At 41.4% G+C, this 23628-nt stretch overlaps 1 protein-coding gene across 12 annotated transcripts in view; it reads left to right on the forward strand.

The window, feature by feature from the left end:
• Positions 1-20435, forward strand: part of FAT3 (FAT atypical cadherin 3) — a 419137-nt gene extending 398702 nt beyond the window's left edge. For 7 of the 12 annotated variants that reach the window (XM_068669037.1, XM_068669045.1, XM_068669068.1 and 4 more), the window contains 6 exons: positions 3738-3891; positions 4594-5249; positions 6778-6891; positions 10730-10789; positions 13176-13211; positions 13857-20435. In XM_068669037.1, the coding sequence (XP_068525138.1) occupies positions 3738-3891; positions 4594-5249; positions 6778-6891; positions 10730-10789; positions 13176-13211; positions 13857-14476 (1640 nt within the window). In that variant the 3' untranslated portion in view covers positions 14477-20435. Of the gene's footprint in view, positions 1-3737; positions 3892-4593; positions 5250-6777; positions 6892-10729; positions 10790-12715; positions 12792-13175; positions 13212-13856 lie in introns of all 12 variants that reach the window. The other 5 variants (XM_068669093.1, XM_068669105.1, XM_068669115.1 and 2 more) reach the window with 4 other exon arrangements.
• The last annotated feature ends 3193 nt before the right edge of the window (positions 20436-23628 follow it).

The raw sequence follows: 23628 nt of genomic DNA on the forward strand, positions 1-23628 counted from the left end.
GGACATACCAAGAAGTCGAGAAGCTGCTGGAGTCAGAGGATGTGACACAGCTACCTGAGGAGGGATAGAGGAAGACACACTCAGATTAGTGAATGAGCATGAGAGAAACCTAATAAAAGAACTGGAATGCCCAAAACTACATGTAGGCAGTAGAGGGGTATGTCTGTGTAAGTGTTGGGCAATAGTATTGTTCATTGCTTGTGGTACCTTATAGGTCAGCTGTTGGTACAGGCTGTTGTGGCACATGATGGGGGCATTGCTCCCACCCTAGCACATGTGCTTGTCAGAGCTTTCTGTCTTCCTCTGCTGGTTCCCTCTGAAGCCATGCAATGGTGACAGCACGAGATTTGCTGCCTTGGAGAATGCGTATCAACATTCTTCAGCATCAGTATGCAAAATGAAATATTCATATTTCTTGGAGGGAACCCAGATGGACTGTATGATCTTAAATGTTGATGAATTTCCAAGATTTCCAGTGCCTTCATTGTGAACAGGAGCAAGCCCAAGATTTCTTGAAAGAGTAATGTTCTTTTTGGACTGAGAGGACAGGGGCACTTGGCCTTTTCTTCAGCTGTGTTGTCCTTGGACACGGGAAGTTTGCTTATTATTCTTACATTAAACAGATGAGAAGAAATACATGATACATTGCCTGGATATTAAAATAAAAATGTAATAAAAATTCTTCGTTAGACCTAGGATGCAGTCCTGACCAAAAAGGTTTTATTTAGGATTGCACTTTGTCCATGGCCATGTGGCCACAATGTGCAGCACCAGGCAAAATTACAGCCTCTGCCTAGAGGTTTGGAAACGCATAAAAGGTCTGGCAAGTCTGCTGGCCAAGTCAACCCATGCTGTGAACTGAGCCATCGTATTGGCTCTTCGCTTCCCTACTCCATGGATTTGGACATATGCTTTGCTGTGCTGGAGCCCTCCCGGATGAATGCCTCGCAGCTCCGAGTGTGTGTGTGTCATGGGAAAGTTTGATGCCTTTTGCCAGTGGCTCAGCATTGGCAGGTGTATGGCAGCACTTCTAAAAGGAAGAAAAGTCAGTGATAAATATTGTAATTTAACACTGCCTTGTTTTATTGCCTTTTTATTCCTAGCTTTGTTGCCTTTTTATTACTAACTTTGATCCCTAGACTTAGAATCCATGCCGAATACTTCAGCCTTCAAATATCTGACTGCTTTGCACCATCATTAAATCAACTTCAGTCAAGAATGTTGACTTTCGTAAGCAGACTATTCATTTCAGTTTTGCTCATACATCACCCAGTAGAGCTCTGACCCATCTGGTGCATTCACTTTTATCTCCTCTTGATACCAAATGCTAACTGAAATTAGTGCATCTCTATTATAAACAATAGGCAATGATAATAAGAAGTCCATCTTCCTTTTATACTTATTGGAAAAAGGATTTTTTCAATAAAAAAAAAAAAAGGAATCAAATTCTCAGGTTGTCTGCAATGAATAAATGTAACAGAATGTGTTAGAGGATGACAACCCAGAACTTAAGTGCAGCTGAAACAAATAGAAGAGGTGTTAAGAATGATTTGAAGGCTTTGTCTTCCTGCTGACTGCCAACTAGCAACATGGGTGCAGAAAGCTGTTTTTTAAAGTCACTTTAAAGTTATATCATTTTAAAATGTCAGTTAACAAATAAAAGAACAGATCTATTCTGCTATTACATAAGGCAACAAACACTGAACATTTTCATTTCACTTAAACTCACTGAGACCATAAAAGTATACAAAACATTACTGTAAATTTTTGAACCATAGATGTCACTGTTCAGTCATAAAAAGTAGCACTGAAACAGCCTTACTTATTCATGTTATGATTTCTACCTCAGGCATTTCTAGATCAGGTATTTTACCAGCTAATAATGAACCTTTTGTAAGAATGGCATCAAAATGTGATGCCTGCTGCAGTCACAATTTTGTAATTCTTCAATCCCAGCTCTCTATGGGTCCAGAAAGCTGTTGGCATTGTCTGAGTGAGATGTGTATAAGACACCAAAAATAATCCTATCTTTCTTGTGCTGTCCAAAACACGACTTCTAGGAATCCTTAAAGTGGAATTGTTTCTTTTCTTAATTCTGCAACTTTAAAAAAACAGCAGTGCTTCTATTTCCTTTTTTTTTTTTTTTTTTTTTTTGAGCAAGATGATGAAACAGCATTGTATTTGAGTATCTACTTCATATAACTTCAGTTAGATGGGATTGGACTCTTGACTGAATAAGCCAGTAAATCTGGTTCCAAGTTTGTTCTCTAAAGCTGTCCTCATGAAAAAATTCAATTAGAGTAACTGAGCAGGGTGAATTGAACTGGATAGGACATAAAAGACGTGTGGGTCCTAATTCAGAATTACTTTTGCCTCATACCACCACTGGGCTTCTCTGTACTGTTGATGTGAAATTCTCTTCCTTGTAACTGTGCCAGAAACTCCTGCCTTGTTTCCTAGAACTAGGAGAATGCATATATATATATATACACATATATATATGCATATATATATATATATATTTCAAATGTGTAGATATAGGAATTTTTTAAAAAAAAAAAAGTTTTAAAATCTCACCACTGTGACACAGTATTTCAGGTATACCAGCTTTATCTCCTGTAATTTTGACATTGAATTGAGCTTCATTGAACCGTTTCAGCTCTAGGTTCAACAGTATTAATGGCAGGAAGATTCCTTGTTACAGGTGGTTAATACACCATTTTCAGCTGCTTTGGTTTGAGAATCCCATAACTGAAGCTTGAAACTTGCCTACGCATTGGTTTGGGACACTTACATTTTGAAAGTAGCTGTTCCTTGCTCTTTTCAAGTGAAGAAGCACTCAGATATCAATATCCAGTTCACAACATAAAGATATGCATTGTCTCACTGGATTTCTTTATGATCTTAAATAAGGTTCTTATCAATGTCATTGTGCCATACGAAGTCACAAGGGGAAAAAAAAAAAAAAAGATTGACATTTGGTACCTGGGGGTTGAACTGATGGTTTCAGGAACTGTTTCTGAGTGATGTTGCTCTCTGCAAGAAGTGTGGAAGAAAGACTTTGATCCTCTGTAGAGTCCCCTTCCACTTGAGTGGTGCTACACATGATTTACTGCAGCTAGCGATTAATCAGTCTCTTAATAGCACACATGGCACCTAATCAGCTCTGATTAGAGGTGGTGTTGCCCAGTTCAGCTGGTGCTATGAAGTTTATAGTTCATGCCTGCGTGATGCACCTTATGAAAGCGTTGTGTCACTATCAAGTGTTTTATTATTTCAGTCACATCCCTGCTGTGTTGTCCTTGTAAAAGGCAGATGTAGAAGAGCTCTCAGCTCGTGTTTGATCTTTGACGGAGCCCCAACAGAAGTGTTGGCTGCTAGTATTGAAAAATATGGTCTTTTGTTTCAAAAAAAGTGGGAGATATATCTCTTATCCAGAATATTTACCACAACCAAGGTCGTACACAGAGGACATTTATTCTTACCTGAATGATGTTCAGAATAGTTTGAGCTGCACTGATTCTTTTGGTCCCTGTTTGTAGAAATAAGCTCCAATTGCTCAGACATCTGAGATAAGCAAATGCTCTACTGAAATTAGTGTGGACCATGAAGATGTACCAGAATGTCTATAAACATCCTCTTTCTCCCCCAGGACAATAGCCAAATGGATTCCCTTGCTTTTAGATAGATACAGCGGTGGGCTTCTGATGTATTTCTTTGTGTCCCTCATCTCCCAGGCTACCAGTGCAATTGCCTCTCCCAGTTTACTGGAAGAAATTGTGAATCAGAGATCACAGCCTGCTTCCCAAATCCCTGCCGGAATGGAGGCTCATGCGATCCCATTGGCAATGCTTTTATTTGCAACTGCAAGAATGGCCTGACTGGAGTAACGTAAGTAAACTTTCCCAGGTGGGCAACGGGAGCATCTCAGTTCACTGATGGGATTTATTTTCTGATTAGCCGTTTTGTACTCAACTAAGGGACATGGTTTAGTGATGGGACTCAGTAGGTCAGGTTGATGGTTAGATTTGATAATCTTGAAGGTCTTTTCTAACCTATATGATTCTTTGATTCCCTCGCAAAAAGAACAACCCCAAAGTTAGTGCTTATATCAAGTGCAAGCTAAAGAGAGATGAGAAATCCATGAGGTTTCTGAACTTGGCTCCACAGTTTTGTTTCAGGCTATGATCTTCAAATGGTTTTCACTGATATGGACACCTAACTGTTAGAGGCTTTTTGAGTATCCATTAAAGTCTGTGAAAGCTGATATGTATTTTTTTTTTTAATGGATCAATTTCAGTCACCTTAGACCTGGCATAAAAGCCTAATTTATTGCATTCATTTTTTAAATTCAAGCCTTGATCAAATATATATACTTGCTGTAGAAACAAAAAATCCTCTGACCTACTTCCTGCCTTTTACTCATTTTCTTTGTCTGTTTGGACTTAATATGATAATAATATGATAATTTGCCAAGCACCAGCAAGTTGTTCACTGTAGTTGTACCACTTTGGGAAGATAAGTCACCACTTATAAGATGGCCTGTTTGCTAAATGTTCCCCAAACCCTATGTTCTCCTTTTCTTCTTTTAAGGTGTGAAGAAGACATCAATGAGTGTGAAAGGGAAGAATGTGAAAATGGTGGCTCCTGTGTCAACATATTTGGTTCGTTTCTGTGTAACTGCACGCCTGGTTATGTGGGACAATACTGTGGTCTTCGCCCTGTGGTGGTTCCCAATATACAAGCTGGGCATTCATACGTCGGCAAGGAGGAGCTGATAGGAATAGCTGTGGTCCTGTTTGTCATATTTGTGTTGATTGTCCTCTTTATCATTTTTCGCAAGAAAGTGTTCAGGAAGAACTACTCCCGCAATAACATCACGCTTGTACAGGATCCAGCCACTGCCGCCCTGCTCAACAAGAGCAACGGCATCCAGTTCAAGAACATCAGGAACAGCGGCGACAGCAGGAACATCTACCAAGAGGTTGGGCCTCCACAGGTGCCTGTGAGGCCAATGGCCTATACCCCATGCTTCCAGAGTGACTCACGGAATAACCTGGACAAGATAGTGGATGGGCTTGGCGTGGAGCACCAGGAAATGACAACATTTCATCCCGAGTCCCCTCGAATCCTGACAGCCAGGCGGGGTGTTGTGGTGTGCAGCGTGGCTCCCAACCTGCCCGCCGTGTCTCCCTGTCGTTCCGACTGTGACTCCATCAGGAAGAGCACGTGGGATGCTGGGACAGAAAGTAAGTAGCACTGCATGGTGTCCTCATTCTTCCCCACCATAGCTAGGGGTCTTTCTCAGGGTGCAGCTGGTAGAGCAGCACAGCTACAATTAATGCTCTATCCTGAAGGCTAACAAACTTCAAATTGTTATATTTCTCAAAGAAGGGATTTGATTTATTTGAGAGATGTTTGCCTTAGCAGAGCACAGGGTTTCTTTTCTTAGCCATGCTTCCTCTTTTTAATATTTCCTAATGAGTGTTCAACCCTGTTGCGACACAACTTTGATCAAAATTGTCAACTAAAACTCCATGATCTAGGATTTTTTTTTTGCCTTATTGTTTTAGGGAATAAGAACAGACATCAGAGAGAGGAACCTAGCACTGCCTCATATCCAACCTGCACATTTTCATCTAAGGCAGCACATTGGCCAAGGTCTTCTAGTGAAAGAATAGAGCATTTTTCATTCCTTCAGGCTGTATTTCACAGTTGTGTTGTGGTTGACCTTTTTAGCCATTAAATATAGTTCTGCTGATTGAAAGTATCAGCACGTAAGCCTCCATACGTGCTCTGTTCTGTATTCTCTTGGGTGCTCTTGCCACTGACGCTTCTGGTATCTGCATGAATTTCTGCACAGCATGATGCCACACCGTGGGGATGGACCTCAGCTGTCAATGAGTTGAATCAGTGCAGCTTCATTACTGCAGCACTCACTCCATCCACTATATACCCTGCTTCTCAGCAGGAGTAAATCAGCTGTTACTATATGCAGGTGCCCCATGCTGGGTAGAAATATCTACAGATAGCAGGTGGAGAGCTGTACTTACCTGGATTGACTGTTTGCAGCACCTGAGTGTGTTCATTCATAATTAACTAACACATCTGTCTCTCAGTGCTTACTGTGAATGATGTGTTTTCCTTGTTATCACTCATAGAATGTGTATTTGAATGTCTGTTTTTAATTACATGTGAACTTATACCACAGGCTGCAGTTACATTTCTGAACTGTAGAAGAGCTGTCAAGACTAAATGTCTGTGATGAAAAACAATTTAAATTGTAGCATAATCTACTCTACATTTATGGTGGATCCAAGGGCCACTGATGTAAATAAAAAGATGCCCAATAACTTTTCTGAGCTTTGAGTGAGCCTATAAAAAGGCTCTCAAGTTAGAAAATGAACAGTAAAGATAAATGCAACTGTAATCTCTTGTATAAGATGTTTATACCACATTTTTAAAGTCATCATTTTCTTTGCCACTGAGACTACGTGGTATCAAAAGCATCTGAATACAGATGTTTATTCCTAAATTATGATGGTGTTAGCTACTCGAGAGCCTGTTTGGGCTTCAAACCCTTCAGAAATCTGGGTATTGTCATCAACTGCCTTCATGACCAATGGGTCAATTCCTCTGTCTGGAGGGAATAATTTTATTCTGACAAAAATAATAGAAGACTACCTATGGGCAGCATTTAGATGGTTCCGTGGTATAAATAGACAAATGCTCATACATATAGAGTACCATTGTGCTTTGTTTTTGCTGTCAATGAAGGTAAAGGGGTTGATGACGCTGAAGAAGTGACCTGTTTTGCAGGAAGTAATAAAGGCAGCAACTCTGAAGTACAGTCCCTCAGCTCTTTCCAGTCTGATTCGGGTGATGACAATGGTAAGAAATGATTTTCTCTTTATTATGCTGGGGACAAAGGCATTTAACTCTCTTTCTAACATTATTAAAAACAATTAGATGACATCTGGAAAACCCTTTAATGATGCTGGAAGTCAGAAAGCCCTGGAATCAAACCCTCGGTTTGTGGCCATTTTTTAAATTACAGGAATGTAATTAAAATCTTGATTCTTGGAGCTCTTGCCTCAGTACCAAGCTTTACAGTAAATCAGAGTTATGATAGAGCAGATTCATGTTGCCAAGATAGAAGTTGACTAATAGGTAGCAAGTTAAACTGTAGATTTTCCATCATTTTTTCTCTTGAAAGAGGATGACTTTCATGTTTCGTGAGTCAAATGAAAGGGAATTTCTCTGCAGTTTGCCAGGTCTCATTCACAGTCCCAACAAAACTCTGCTGGTGCTCAGCACGCAACAATGAGTGGATGGGACAGTCCCTGGTGGCTTGGCCTCTCCCTGGCAATCACAGTTCAGCTAACAATAGAGCGCTATTAAATCCTTGCTCAGTGCATACTAGTTGCCCCTCTCATGTCCTACATCATTATCTCTGTGGGTGACGTGGGCAGAGCCATACGCAGCCAGAAAGCAGTGTGCAAAGTCAGACCAAACCTTTGTTCTGAAGTCCCATGCATGTTGAGCAGTGGTGCTGAGAAAAGCCGTGATGTTTCTGCCAGGGAGGGATGATGGATGTCAGGGAAGCCTCATGCAGATACACAGAAAAAGATTAGCACAAAGACATTGCACTTAGATTCCTCAGATGCCAGTTAATGAACTGTCAGGAGACTCAGTTCCTCAGTCAAGTCACGCAGCTCTTCCCTAGGTACTCCTGAATGTTGGAAAAAGCACTTAAAGTGAAGGGCACTTGCAGTTCCTTTTGGTTCAGCTGTGACTGAAGCATCATGAATATTTTTGTTAAACTTCTCAGCACTTTCCTGTGCCCCCTCCGCCCCAAAAAAAAACTTTTGTAATATTGTTTCTATAATAATTACACATGTATTCATTTATTGTACATGGCTACTTTTTTATATCCCCCAAATTCTAATAAGGCTTTTCAAGCATCTTATCCTGCCCCCATTTCAGGCAGTGGCACAGTACTGAAATTGAATTGGGCCTTCTGTGCCCACTCATTTTTCCTGAAACCTACAATGAAAATATGGCCTTTAAAGGTAACAATTCAAGTTCAAGGTCTAAACAAATCAATAACTTCAGAGAGAATGAAGAAAGTAACTTAAATCATCTGAGTCATTTTTCAGAGGTCAGTGCAAGACTGCACGCTCTGGCTTTCTTTCAGTGTCAGGTTGGTTTTGCAGTGGAAGAACCTAAAATACAAATACAGGCATAAGTAAGCATATTCACACTCACATAGTTGTACATAGGGGATAATGGATATCCCTCTTGAAACCATAAATTCTTCCCCCGTCTGTCATTTTAATTCTTTCTGCTTCACAGCCCTGCAAAGGTTAAAAGGTTGTCATTGAAACAGCAATGGGTACAATTCAGCATTCTGGGGAGGCAGGAGAGGCCAGGCTTCCTCCTCCAAAGCTGAGGTCCGTGTGGCTAGACAGGGAGGACAGGCTTTTGTTTTGCTGTTGTACAAATGTGCCAACACTCTCTTGTGAAACTGGTGATTCGTTTCTGACTGGGGAAGCCTGTTTTTCACCAGAGAAGCATTGGGATGCATCTTGCTGAAGGTGCGACCAGCCCTATGTTGTTCAGTTACTGTCAGGTGCAGGCAACCTCCACTCGCCCTCTCCATGTTGCTTGGAGCCTTGTCTTCAGATTTGCATTACTAGGTTGAACAGTTGCTTTTTTTCACCCTGAAAACATTTTGAGTGTGATATTGAGCCCAAGTGTACTCTCATATCTACCTCAGTTAAATTTCTCGGCTCCCCTAGTCTTGCAGAGAGTACTTAATGGTATTCCCTGTGACCAAAAAACAATTTTTGTTAACGGTCACAAAGAAAAATAGTTGCCTGGTCTCAGCAATAATGTTTTGAAAACTCACTTCAAAAGCAAGTTGCAGGTTTCCATAATAAGCAATTTGGAAACAGGAGGATGTGGCAAAAGTGGACTTTTAGGTTACCATTACTGCTGTTGAATTGCTGGTTGTGCTGAACAGTCCAAGGAACTGCTGTTGATGATGCCAATTTTCCACCCTTGGAAGTGCTGGATTTGGATGTTCTCTTACACTGAACTGCCTGGGGTGGAAGTTTCCCTCCCTTCTCTGCTCAGCTCTCACCAGAGCCATCCTTTATCTGCCACAAAGACTCTTGTGATGGGCCTGATTTTTGACCTCCTGTTTTTACTCTCAGTTGTCCATGGCTCCCAGATCCCTGGCAGAAACACCACTTTTCCTTCTCATATTACCCACTCCCATTTGGCTGACATTCCCAGTAGTGGACTTTCTTCTTGGTGGAGTTCTTTTTCTTTCCACCCCTTCCTTGCTTTGTCTCACTCACATCAGCAATATGTGGGGAAGCCAGGACTAGGATGGGGCCGCAACTTTACTGCCAAAGCAGTGGTTCTCCCTAGCTCTGACAAGGCTCCTCATGCATCTTTAGGCTGCTGCCCACCTTTTTTTCCAGCCACACAGCAGCTAATTACATGGTGCCACCTACTTTTCCATAATGTTTATTTGCATTAGCCAATACAAGCCTCCCTTGCTTACACAATTACCAGTGCCACTGATGTCATAAACACTCAACAGAGACACAGAACATGGTTTCTTTGGTTTATCAAGACTCTTTTTGCCAAGCACTCACAAGGACTGAGGAAATTGGATGAGATCCTTGATCCCATGCTCAAAATTTAACACAGTCCCCTCAATGTTCATCATGAAGTTGAAAGCTGAAATTGCTTTCAACATGCTTCTTGTGACCTCTAAGTCTATCAGCTGTGTGAAACAGCAATGTATTTCTTGCCCAACATTTCGGGTCCTCTTCTTAGCCTGTTCCAAAGCAATCAGTTTTCTTTTAGCTACAAAACATCAGAAAACCCAGTACCCACTGAAAGTAATGGGAGTCCCCTCTTGTTTCACTGGGTTTTATCTCAGGTAGTCAAAGACAATGTTGTTAGTTTATCCAAAATTCAGATCAGCTAGGAGATCACACACTGTTCCTCTCTGTGTGACATATATTAATTGTGTGCCACATTACAACATTGTGTGGCATATATTAATTATTTCAAGGAAAAAGTATATTTTGATTAAATAGTTGCTGAGAACACACAAGGCATTTGTGAAAATATTCTGTCAAGCAAAGACCTGAATTTGAACCAAACCTACTTGACTGTGTCCTTCTAATTATGGGAGTACTGCTTTATGTCCCAGAGGTATTGCATTGCATGGCTCAAACCGTAAATAAGTAAAACATTCTCTTAGGAAATAGATTAAGCTTAGCACTGTTTCAGATGGTGCGTTGGTCTAAAAGATAATGATCCCTTGGAGCACATGGCATGGTCTCTGGAGACCTTTAAGCAAGAATGAATTAGAAATTAGTGTCAGGTAGACAAGATACTGCTTTGTTTAATTGAATCAGCTGGCCAGTCTGCTTGAATTTATGAGGTGATACACATCATGCCATATGCCTTTTTGGAAATGCTGGTTTGGAATTTATCACCACTCTGAAAATGTATTGGATTATCTGAAATGAAATGTCCTGCAACCCACTGCATAAATCATGCATTGGTCGGCAGACTTTTTTTTTCTATGTCAGTTCTGTCTGTTTGAGAGAATTTATTGTGGTAACATATGACATGTGTTTTAAATACTAACCTGAAGCTGTCCTTCCCTTCCCTTTATTTTCTGCTTTCCCTCCCCTGCAAGCTTCCATAGTGACTGTCATACAGCTTGTCAACAATGTAGTTGACACTATAGAAAATGAAGGTATTTAATTTTTTTTCTTTCTTGTTATGCAACAATGCTTCTTGTTTTCATTGTGAAACACTCCAGCAGAACCTCACTAATCTACACTGACAAGCAGACCTGTGGTGGGGATTGGGATTTGCAAATCAGCATATTCACCAGCAAACCCAAGAACACCAGGGTGGTGTAACACAAGATATCTATGGGTAATTGGAGGTGGTAGAAAAGGTGTCAAGGCCATCATCATCTTCTGTTCAGTCAATGTTATTGCTTGCTTATTGCCATTGCCTTCAGAGAGAGTAGGATGAGGTTGACAGTGGAGCCAAGTCATTGAGATTGTCCCATCTACAGAGGATGCGAAACAGAAGAAGATGCAGGAAGGCTGTAAAGTATCCTGGCTGCAGTAAAGCTGGCTTATGCACTCCCATTGGGACTATGTGGAGAGGAGCAAAGTGGTGGTGGGCAGGTAGCTGGATTCTCCCAGGTAATAGTGTCAAACAGATGCATAGACACAACTCCAGGTATGACACATAGCAAGCAGCCTGCCCACCACTGCCTTTCCCCTGGGGTTGCTCTGCCTACTGAACAGAGCTGAACATTCAGCTCTGCCATTGGCCCTCAGGGTAATCCCATCATGCTACAAGTGGTTTCCCTAACTGTAAAACAAGAACATTACAATTTGCCTCTTTGATAAACCATTGAGGAAATGTGATATACCAAAAATAAATATTAGGATTATTTATTTGTAGAGCACCTCTGCTATTCTTGGGAAAATGTCAACTCAGTATCAACTTGGTTATCCACAAGTCCAAAATATAGTCCATAGTGTATTTTCTGAAGTATAATATTGCCATTCTTCTGGCTATTGTATAAAATGAACTAGACAAGGTTAACTCAAAAAGAAAGTCCCACTCAGAAAAATAAAATTAAAAAAAAAAAAACACAAACTGAAACGAAACTGAAATGAAAGCACAGCCACTGTAATTGTCTCTGCATTCCTAAAGGAAAGCATAAGCAAACACAGTGGCTTCCTATCATGCTTTACAGGTCAGAAAAAGCCAACCTAGCAACAGTTTCAAGAGGCTGTCACTGAAAATACTTTGCCCGCTTCCCAGTTCCTTACACATAAGGGTTACTAATCTTGCATGCCCAGCAGCAGAGCTGGTGGAAGCAGTGCATCATTAGTTGCACAGGGGCTGCGGGTGCATCACGGTGGGAGGACTGGGCTCCTGCCCCAGGGAGCTGCAGCAGGTGGTGCGAGTCAGCACATTAGTGAGGTTCTCCTGGATCCCGAAACCATGCAGCTCGGAAGGACCCGACGCATCTCGGGTGCAATGTCATTATACTGACTGAAAGACAGCAACATCCTCATCCAGCAGAGAGGAATGACGAAGGAGAAGAGTGGTTAGGGCCGGTTCAGACAGTGCTGCGGTAGCCCTAACCCTCCTCAGCCCAGGCTAATGCAGAGCAGGTAGAAAGCTGCTATCTGGCTAACGAGCTAACAAATAAATCACTGTCACCACGCAGCATATGTGGTGATAAGCAAGGGCAAGAGTGGTGTTAATAGATGGAGGCCTGGAGAATAGCCTTCTCTGACCTCATCTGTGCCAGAGATTAAGGACTGTCATGCCATCAGGTGCTGCTCATCTGACCAGACCTCCTCCGGCAAGGCAGTCCAGAGACCTTGCCCGGTGACTTCTTGCATGAAGCCCAATAACATGTGGCTGAACAAGAGCATCCCATCTAGAAAACGCTGCAGCTTATTCCCCGCTCTTGTCACACAAAACCTCTTTCCTTGCTCTCTCCCCAGCCCCTGCACCCTCTCCATACTGGAATGCCTCCTTTCCCACCAGCTAGCATGGCAGTGCAGGTGGGAGGTGGGTACGGGGTTGCGGGGCATTGTAGCTGACGGCCCCATTAAATGGCTTTGTATTCTATTCTATTCAGGTTCTTATACCGTGCCCATCACCATGGTATCTGAGCCCAGGTGGGCCCAGATTTGTTTGAACCGGCCCTGAGAATGGTAGATTCTTATTTTTCTGTTTCAAAGTGAGAGAGAAATGTACTTTGCAATTATAAACCATAGAGATGGTGGATAGCCCTTTTTGTATTAAGAATTCCAGCTGTAATGTAATTCCATATCTGTTCAGTGAGGGTAGATAATTAAGATATGATAGAAAAGGAATATAATGCACATGACAATCATTTCTTTATGTATGTCTGCATTTGACTGGGCAAGCTTATCTTGTACATTAAAATAAAGAACAATTTAAAATCCTATTAAAATGACACCGAGCCAACTGTACTTTAGAAATATGCATGCAGAGTTTTGTATTTTCACATGTAAGACTATGCTGGTAACACGCTCAAAGTTACCAGTTTTTACTTTTCACTTTGTATCTAACAGTGTCTGTTATGGATCAAGGACAGAACTACAACAGAGGTGATTTTTCTGAGACCCTTTCTGCCTGTTGGACTGTGCTGGGGTGGGAGGACACTGACTTGATCTGTTTGGTCTTGAACTGCTTCACATGTTCTTTTGTTTGAATTCTGTTGGGTTGCAAATGCTGCATGAGAATGGCCAGACACTTTTTTGTTATTTCAGGATCCAGTTCTCAGTCTCTTGGTTGATCAGATTGTTTGCTTGCACACTTCCTTTCTTGAAACAAAGTCATTGGAGGTGGAAGGGGAGATTAGATGTTGTATCATAAGCATGCTGACTTTATTTTTTTTTTTCCAATTAACTGTGAAAAGCATTAATTCAGAGATCTTTGTCATTTTGATTTGTCAGCATCATAGTTTCTAATACAACCTAGTAACATCCTAAGATGTGAACACGGCCTTAGATTAGCCGTGTTTCGTTTCTCTGCTTGTTTGCATTAGCATCATCATGCTGTTTCGTCCTTCTCTCCTACTGCTCTGGTCAGAGCATGGCTGACCCGCGGCGATGGCCTGTGGCGCATGCTGTGATTTAAACGTGCTGTGAGGATTGAGAGTTTGCTCTTTAGCAAACTCCAGTGCATGCTCAACACCCCCCTTGCCATTAGTGTCCCCATCTTAACAGCTCTGGTTCTCTTCCCCACTGCAGCGTATCATTGGGATACCTCTGACTGGATGCCAAGCGCTCGTTTATCCGACATCGAAGAAGTGCCCAATTTTGAGACGGCAGATGGAGGCTCAGCTCACCACGGCAGCACCAGAGAGCTGGAAACAGATTACTACCTTGGTGGCTACGACATCGACAGCGACTACCCTCCCCCTCACGAAGAGGAGTTCATGAGCCAGGACCAGTTACCACCTCCTCTTCCAGAGGATTATCCAGACCAATATGAAACCCTTCCGCCCTCGCAGCCAGTCTCAATGGCAAGTACGCTCAGCCCCGACTGCAGGCGACGGCCGCACTTCCACCCCAGCCAATACCTCCCTCCTCACCAGTTCCCCCATGAGACGGACACCGCAGGGGCTCAGACTGGGAACGAATTTAGTACTTTTGCTGTTGGCCCAAGCCAGAACACAGAAAACGTTAGTGCAGGTAAGATGCCCTTATCCTTGCACAACTCCCTAGATGCCTCCTCTTCTGACGTCTCAGCCAGCTGCGGCTTTGATGACTCCGAAGTAGCCATGAGTGACTATGAAAGCGTGGAGGAACTCAACCTAGAAAATGTTCACATTCCATTTGTGGAGACCCAGCATCAGACACAAGTGTAAAGGAATCTCCCTTCTTCTTCTTCCTCTTCTTCTTCTTCGTTTTTTATTTTTATTTTTTGTCATTTGGTCCAATTAATAGTATAAATATTGAGAAGAAATTTTGCTGAAGGTGTATCTATATATATTGGGCAATGCAAAAATACAGTATAACCCATTATTAACTTGTTCAGAAATGATACTGTATGTGCAGACGCGAAGAGACCAATTGTGTTAAGTATTACACATCACAAAATTGTTACAGACAATCCGGAGAGTATGTACCTTCTATTTATTACCAAGAGTAAAACTGAGCTTTTGAGGAAGGGGAAAACGATCTCACTGCTAAATAAATTCCTGCTCTCCCTCCCACCATTACCCAGGGTTGGGGTTTGTTGTTTTTTTTGGTATTGTATTATTAAAAGTGTTACAGTGTTATGATCTCCCTACAGTATTAAAGAACTGGTATGGATCATTCCAAGATGCAATATTGCATGAAATATTATGTCAGTGAAAGAGTGAAAGCAATTGATCGCTGAGGCTGCTATGTACAACATGTCAGATGGCTTAAAAAACAGCACTTACAAATTGATGTATCAAAGCCAAGCTACCAGTCATTCGTCCATAAATATTTATCTACACTTTTGTTTGTTACATAGCATTTCATTCTACTTTGTGTACATATACCACAACATATATACAGCAACATATATACAGCCTATATATTTAAGTTGGCCCGCTTTGGTTGCCGTGTTTTAACACCTGATGTCAGATGCATGTGTACAACTTCGCCCATGAGAACTTCTAGCAATGTCAGAGTCTGGTTCATTAGCAGCCCGGTTCTGCCTCAGACGCATACCTACAGCTTCTCTTGACTTCTGTATGCAGCATGAACATAGATCTGAAAACAGCTAGCAAACCTAGGTATCTATGTAGCATGGCTGATTTTTCTGAAATTCCTTGCTTGGGCAATCACCTCTTTAACGGCAGTCATCATGCTACAATTATTGCAGTAAAATTAGTTGCAATTAAGTTGCATAAAATATTGCTATAATCTCAAATCGTTAGTTTAACATCATTTGGCAAATGTCCATCCTTAGAGTTTATGGGATGAGCTGTCGGCTGCTGTAAAGTGACTGAGGCGGTGGAACTGCACAGATGGGCCATGGCCAGAGATATGTTTTTAGATTTTCTGTTGGATCTGTGTGATTTCGTAGGATATGAGGACTTCCAAAGGTTGTTTGCAGACATCAGAATATCATGGAATGAGGAAAACCATGGCATCTCTATGCTTTTATTCTTCCCTCAGCCTGACTGGAGTAAATGGCCTTTCACAGTGATTGGCCCGAGCAGCTAAGTGCAATATGGAAATACAGCATTTTTGCTCAATGTATTAAAGCAGAATACATGTACCCATTGCTCAGTGCTATGAAAATGTTTCTACCACTTCATTTTACAACATCTCTATACCTTATACAATGAATGTGAGTCTGTAGTCCGCATTACTGCTGCGGTTTCATCCATTCCTGCCATGGCATAATTCAGTCATTTTGAAAAGCTATTGAATGCATGTCATTGTTACTAATAAGTAGATTCATTAACAGGTTTCCTATGCTGCTTTCCATATCCTGTCTTTTAGTCAAACATGTTAACTGAATAGGTTCATCAGTTGTATTCCAGGGCGTGTTCTTGACTGACTTGAGCTTCACCCAAAATTAAGTTGTTGTCCATTTCTTGACATACAAAAAGTGTTCGTTCACAGACTACCCCCAACAAGAAGAAATTATTAATAGAATATAATTGAAATAATTGCAGCTTGTAACACTTTTAATAAAACAGGATTTCTAAAATTCTCAGAGTAGGTACAATATGCGGCGATTCTTCATTAGAAAACATCTCATTTATACAGGTACATGAAAAAATGAGTGAACTTCTGGAAATAACATGTACTGCACATACAAGTATTATCAAGTACTTGTCCACAAGTAGTTTCTGTCCATTGAATTTATGAATGTCACTTGGTCTTCTCGAAGTAAACATGCTTCTGTAATGGTGATATATTCTGAATGTGCTCACGGTACGTTTCAACTCCCTTTCCCTGCTATTCTCCCTGTGTTTTCAAGAAAAAAAGAATGATGGAAATTTGTATCGCGATTGCAAGGAACTGAGGGATTTGCTAATAAACCACAAAGTGGTTTGGCAAGCCTTGAGGCACAGGCAGAGGATGATTTGCATAGTTCATGAAGTCTGTGTTGCAGGAAATGAGATGCAAGGATTAGATTGATGTCTCTTCAAGATTAGGTACAACTGAGTTGGAAAAGCAAAGCTGCAAGCTTAGCTGCTCTGAAGCAATTTTAAAGTTGGTATGACTTTCTGAGAATGTGATAGTCTCTTAGCATCCAGTTGTAGTTTACATGGGGTTTGCTCCTACTCAGTTTTGGTGTGAGACATTTTTATCTATTATGCAATTACTTCTGTTTTAGTCCCCAGCTAGTTATGAAGTGTACTTGTCATCTTCTTTTCTTCAATGAAAAATCTTGAGTAAGACTCTGATATCAAAACTTTACTGGGACATATCAGAAGTGTCACAAGGGAGAACACCACAGGAGCCTAGCAATTGCCATACAGAAAAGATCAATGTTTCTTACCAAGCTTGTTGCCTCAGTAATATCTTGTTGATAGTGAATTTTACTAGTAAATATGCATAAATACAATGTATAGTACTTTTTTCTGTTTTAATGTTGTTGCCATTTCATTTCACTGAACGCCTACAAACTAAAGTGCTGTGGGGAAGGTGCCAAGGATCACCGCTCAGCCTTCTCTGTCCCACTCATTTCTATACCTCAATACCTCCTCCCCTCCAAAGCAAATGAGCCTAATCTAATTTTTCCATCTCAAACAAATGCCCCTCCGTGGATATTGGTACTGATGTGGTCTTTCTGGTTTTGTTCTGGCCCTTTTGCATAGTGATAAGAACCTGAATGCAGATCCCAAGGTGAAATACCTCTTAGGGAGTAAGATTTTCATATTAACATCCTCTGGTTAATCCAAACCATTTTCTTTTTCATTACTGCTCTACGTGGACAAGCCCTAATTTTCTAAGCTGGAAGATAAAAAACACATGCACAACCTGATGTAAGAATTAGTGTTTACATTGTTCCATCCAACATTTAATTCTTTTTCTGCCATATGGTTATTTTTATATCGCTGTTGCTGCCGTTGCCAGCTCCCTAGTTTTGTTACTCTTGTCATCTCTGCTGATCTGGTTGGCCTTGATCCTGCGTGTCTGTATTTCAGCTCACATTCCTGTAGATGGCTCCACTACACAGTGTTTTCTTTCAGGATCAGCTGTAAGAAGTTTCATAGACCTAAGTGCTTTGCACTATCAGTGGATTAAAACCCTTAGGATCAAGACAGTTTTTGCTTTTTGTAAGGAAGCAAACCAAGAAATAAGCAACTTTTTAAAATGCAAATACATGCTCGTGTCAAAAATCACTGACTTTGCTGAGGGGTGTACGTGTGAGTAAAAGGATGCATGTTCTCTGTGTTTTGGTCCAAATGCCATACACACTGAGAGCCTTTTGATAACTCTGGCAGTGGGAAGAGCCTTAAAGTGACTGACATCGTAATTTATGCTGCCAATACCACAATAAGTGGCCTTGTGCAAAAGGAAAAAAACAGGCTTATGTACTTAAATATGTTGATTACTTTGCCTTTGGGTTATAAACATCCTAAAAAGAAAATAAACAAAACAAACCATAGACCCAAAGGTATTGCATGTGATTGCTATCCTGACCCAGTATCTTATAGCTGGGCACAGGGCCCAAGAAGACAGGAGGCACATCACCTCCCTCCTACAGGGCCAAATGGATAGCCCTGCTAAAAGACCACCATAAAGTTGGCTTTCTATTGCTGCTCCTATAGGAAACAGCGTAGGAGAGCAGCCAGGAAGATGGTGCAGCAGAGCTTCACTACAGTACTGCGATTTCCACACAGCCCAGAAATTTTCCTAAAGCTTGGTGACGTCCTTGATCCTGAATTATCCTGTGGGTTTCTTTAGCCTGTAGAGCAGCACAAGGCTGGAAGGAGACAAAGGCTTCTTGCTGCCTCTGTTTTCCTGACAGAAGAAAACTGTGTGCTCCAGCACGGGCTCTACCCCTCTGCATGTCCCACAGGCAAGTTAGATTTAGGTCCTTGGTATTTTTCTTCTCTTTTCTAAATTCTCTAGTATAGTCTGAAGTAGTGCTGGCCTTGATGTATTGGTGCCCTCTTCAGTGAGAAACTCAGCCTGGATACAGCATGGTGAGGCAATGCATGACACCGAAACACTGATTATTAGGGAGGCAGCAGCCTGTTGTCTCTGAGAGCCAGACAGGTGGTAATCTTCAAGAATATGACATGAAAATTGTTGCTGTTGGCTCAATTTAACATCCATTGTAAAGAAACATATGGGCAGGACAGGAAAAATGGTTAAAAATATGGCTTTACTCCTCATCAAGCTCCTGTTTGAAAAGCTAAAGGAATGCTATAATGCATCCTCATAGCCACTAATAACTGCAGACACAGGAGAGTTGAAGGTGCCCTGGACCAGTTCTGCTACACTTCATTTGGAAAGGTTGCATGCTTAATAATGGAGAAAAAAAAAAAAAAAAAAGGCAATTTAAAGCCAGTAGTGAAAGTACATTTATGCTTTGTTGGTATTTTTGGGGATCTATTAACTGAATAATAATGGATATTTCATAGGTTTCCAAAGAGAGAGCTACATCTTAAAGTTCATCCTCTGATCATTTACCATCATTTGCCATGCAGTAAAACTGTGCTTTTTGCATCTCTGTCCCTCTCAATACACTAAACTGCGAATAGAGCCTTAGAAATTTACAGTATTGCCCATTATCCATGGCCTTTAGCCTGTCTTTCATAAACTTGACATTTAACATCTCCATGACCAGAAGGAGCATTCAGTTAGTAAATCAGCTGCATCGTCACAGGGATGGGTGGATGGGGAGGAAATGAAATTAAATTCATTTCATTATGTAATAATGAAAAGCAATAACTACAAGTATGTCGTATTACACAAAGGCCATAAGTAATCTTTACCAGTGTTAAGAGTGCACTTGAACTGTATTGTGGAAAGAGATTGGAGCCCTCAGAACTGTAGCATTCTTCTGTCATAGGAGTACCTGAATCGCTGTTATTTAACAATGCAATGAGCCCATGCTGCCGCTTTTCAGGAAGTGACAAAGATGTTTAGGAATGAAAGCAGTTCTCTTTAAAGCACTGTATCAGAAAAGATTGTCTTGTAAATTTTACCTGTCGCAAGCAGGCTGGTTTGTAAAAGATGTATGTTTTGGTGTTTAAAAAGAAGTTTATAAAATAATGTATATAATGGTTTCAAATTACCAGGCTTTTGTAGATATTTGATGCCAATCAGGTCGCTTTAATTTTCTTTTTGTTTGTTCGTCTGTTTGTTTGGTATAAACCTAAAGGGTCATCAAAGTTGGTTTAAACTTTTAAGGTAACAGCAAAAAAAAAGTTTTAGATTTGAAAACTGGTACTTTTTAATCATTTCAAAATGTACTGTAACTTTTCTTTTGGTTCTTCTCTTTTTGTTTAACTTTTTCTGTTTTTAAGAAGATGTTTTTTATTGACTTTTTTTAAATGAATGTGTTTTGCACAAAAAAAAAAACAACAACCCTAGAGATATGAGTTTTATGCCATTTCAAGTAGTTATTAAGAGATGTCATATCTCCAATGAAAACAGATTAAACCTTATGCAAAAGGGAAGGTTTATCACTTTGAGTGGGTATAGTCCCTCATCCGAAAACTAATTGTTCCTTCATAATTGCTGTTGGCAGTATTGTCTTGTGTTCTTTTGCTATAAAAACAAAACAAAACAAAAAAAGTGTACAGGTTTGTAACTGCCAAAATTTGCTAAAGTTGATGGTTAAAACAAGTTTTCCAAGTAAACAAAAAGAAAAGCCCAGCTGTGTTGATTATTTCTTGGTTTTTCTCCTACTTTCAAAGGAGGGAACAAGATAACACATCAGTTCTGCAAGGAATGTAGCATTTCATTACCTCACTGTGTGCAGTATTGCAGAAAATGCTACTTGCTTGGACTCTTCAAATTCATTTCATTATTACATGGCAATTCCTCCAAAGGGGCCCCTACTCACACTGCAGGATCCTTGCCAAGAGTTGCTTGGCTGGTGTGTGTACACTAATGTGGTTACCTAATTAAAACCACAGTCTTAAACGATGCAAAGGTTGTCAACAAACCTTAAACAATGCAAAGGGTGTCAACACATCATGTAGCCATCTAGGCATTGAGCTCCATCAACTCAGCCATGTTCAGGTGCAATTCAGCTGTTCTGGGTTAGCTGCTTAGCAGGGGTACGAGGGTTGGGTGCTCGGAGGTAGTGTGTAAAGCAGCAGCCCACTCTGCAGAGCAGCAGGACAGATTTGCCTCCTGTGATGGGCTTCTCTGTCCTCCAGCATCGTGGCACCAGCAGCTGGGACAAATTCAGGTGGGAGGTCTCAGGAGTGTAAGCACTGGCCCAGACAGAGCCCTCATTGTGCTGGGCACAATACTCGGTCTGCTCAAGGGCTTCATTCTGGGATGAACTCCATCTACTTCTCCTTGAACACATCTGATCTACTCCACAGCCCAGTGCAGAAAGAAATGTTCCCTCCAGGGCTCTTTGAGTGCCCTACCATGAAGCAGTTAGGAGCACGCCTTGCACTACCAAGGAGGAGGGATGCTGCTTGCAGTGTGGTATCCTATTAAAATGTGAGACTCAGAGCAGTGTTTGAACTAAGCCCACTAGCCAAGGCACAAATACCCCTCTTCAACATTCTTGAAAAGAGGATTTAAACTGTAGAAAGGCAGAATACCAAGTCAGCATTAAAAGTCTCTCTTCCCCTAAGGATAATAAGATTTTTCCAAGAATGTTTCCTTTTTATATCACTGTTTGTATATTTCCTGCTTGTAGAAGAGCTTTTCTGCTTTTCCACCTTTCCCAGCAGATATTGACTGATCCTCAGTGAAACACTCATGGCAGTGGAAGTAGTGCCAGAGGTCAGCGAAGCTCACTGGTATAGTGAGATGGAGCAGAGAAGCAGACAGGAAAGACTAGTTTGGAGAACATTCAGGACTGAACGACTTAAAATTCCTGCCTCAGTTTAATGTCCAGAGCTAGAGAACAACATCAGTATTTCTTTTAGGATGGAAAAGATGAGAACTGGGGTGGCAAAGAGGTCAAAGCTCATGCAAGTGTCCTGTCAAAAATTTCCACCACTGGTTGTCCCCTTAACTCACGCCAACAATGAACTATTTCCTCCTGCCGTGTGTTGTAGTAACAGGTTGTGCAAACTTGCAGCACAACCAGGTGAACATAGTGGAAAACAGCTTCCCCCGTTATCACAGACTGTGCTGCCAGAGAATAAAACATCACCCAGCAGCAGACATGGTGTCTAAACGTTAGGAGGTAAAATCTAATGGGAAAAAATGGAAAGCAGCGGGTGATGAAACCATGGCTCTGGTGATTTCAACGGACCTGATTTTTTATCAGAAGAATCTTCTTTATTTCCACAGAAATATCTGTAATGCAAAACAGCATGGAAAGCAGGGCCAGCATTCCCAGCCTGTTAGAAACAATCAGGGGTTTCCACAGTTCTCTGGGGATCAGGAAATGAAGAGGAGATTGTCCTTCCTATCTTCAAACTTAATCTCAATTTTCAGATCAAAGGCTTTTCCCTGTTGGTAACATCCTTTCTGCTTCCCCTTCGCATGCTGCTTGCCCCCACTCTTACCACTCAATGGGGAAAAGTCAGTGCAATGACTTTGACTTTCTCTCGAGTTCAGAGAAAGCAATTCAGAAGCCCCCTGCCTCTTTTCAGCCAGCAATCATGTGTTTCAGGGAAGAAAGCCTTTTCCAAAGGGCACACCAGCCTGCTGGAGGAAAGGCTCCTGGCTGTAGAAACATGCCCGGTTCCATGCAAGAGGAGGCCAGGAAAATGTAATAGTAGTTTTTTTTTTCTTTTTTAGTTTAATTCTTTCAGGTGTATGTTCTCCCCAGAATACTTCTCTGCATCACACTTCACCTGCACTCCCACCAGAGCCGAAGGACAGCAGCAGGCACCTCCTGCAGGAGACGTGCTCTGGTGCAAGCCAAGGTAAATCCACTGAGCTCTGTGGACACAACTCAGCTGCTGTGATGTTGCCTAGGGAAGAGAAAAGGTACAAAGAAGCTGCACAGCAGCCAATTCCCGCTGTCCCACTTGGCTGATGCTTGGCTTGCTCAGACGTGTCATGAATTGCTCTCAAGGGAATAAATGCTGCTGTAAACTGGCCAAGCAGAGAAAGCAGTTGCCTGCCACGGCCTATTGATCAGTTACCTGGGAGTGGTTGCAGGGACACTTGTATGGACAATAACAAAGAGAACAAACTTTTTTTATTCAAGTCACTTTAAGTGATTTATTTTATTTAAAAAATACAGAAAATTAAATGCATTAATTAAACATAATGTCAAAAGGTGATCATATGAGAATTCAAGTAGCGCTAGTAACTTAACTTTAATACAGACAAAAGGTGACGTGCTGATTTTATTAAGTCCATTAGGTCACTCCTGTTGTTTTCAATGTGTCTGACTTCACTGGGTCTCCCTGAGAATGGGACGTTTGCAACACAGCAGAGGCTACATCACTCTCTAAAGAGAAGCAGGAAGGATTTCTCCTGGAATTTTTTTTTTACAGAAACTTAAATACCCTTGTTCAATGTAGGTGTGAATTGACAGGTTGCAAGGAGACCAAGTGCCTGCCATTCCCCATCCCACTTTGAGCAAAGCAAGGCTAACAGCTTCTGTGCATCTTTTGGTCAAAGATTAATACCCAGAGCACTAGGGCTTGCTCCCTGCAGGTTTTCCAGCACAAAAACAGTGCCTTGTATTTCCTTCCCAGCAAAGAACAAATGCAGTCACAGGCCAAGGGCTCCTCACATGTCTCCAGTGTTGGCACCTCCATTTGACCCAGCCATCCGAGGCTGCTTTACCTTCAGTGAAGGGATGTAGGCACTTCAGGATGCTAAGTCACCTAATCCATTGTTAATGTCTACTTTAGAAGGACAACAGCTGAGAAGAGCTCATGTGTCTTCAGTGGCAATTAAGGATTCCAGATGATAG

Source organism: Anas acuta, chromosome 1, assembly GCF_963932015.1.
Source record: "Anas acuta chromosome 1, bAnaAcu1.1, whole genome shotgun sequence".
Taxonomy (NCBI): Eukaryota; Metazoa; Chordata; class Aves; order Anseriformes; family Anatidae; genus Anas; species Anas acuta.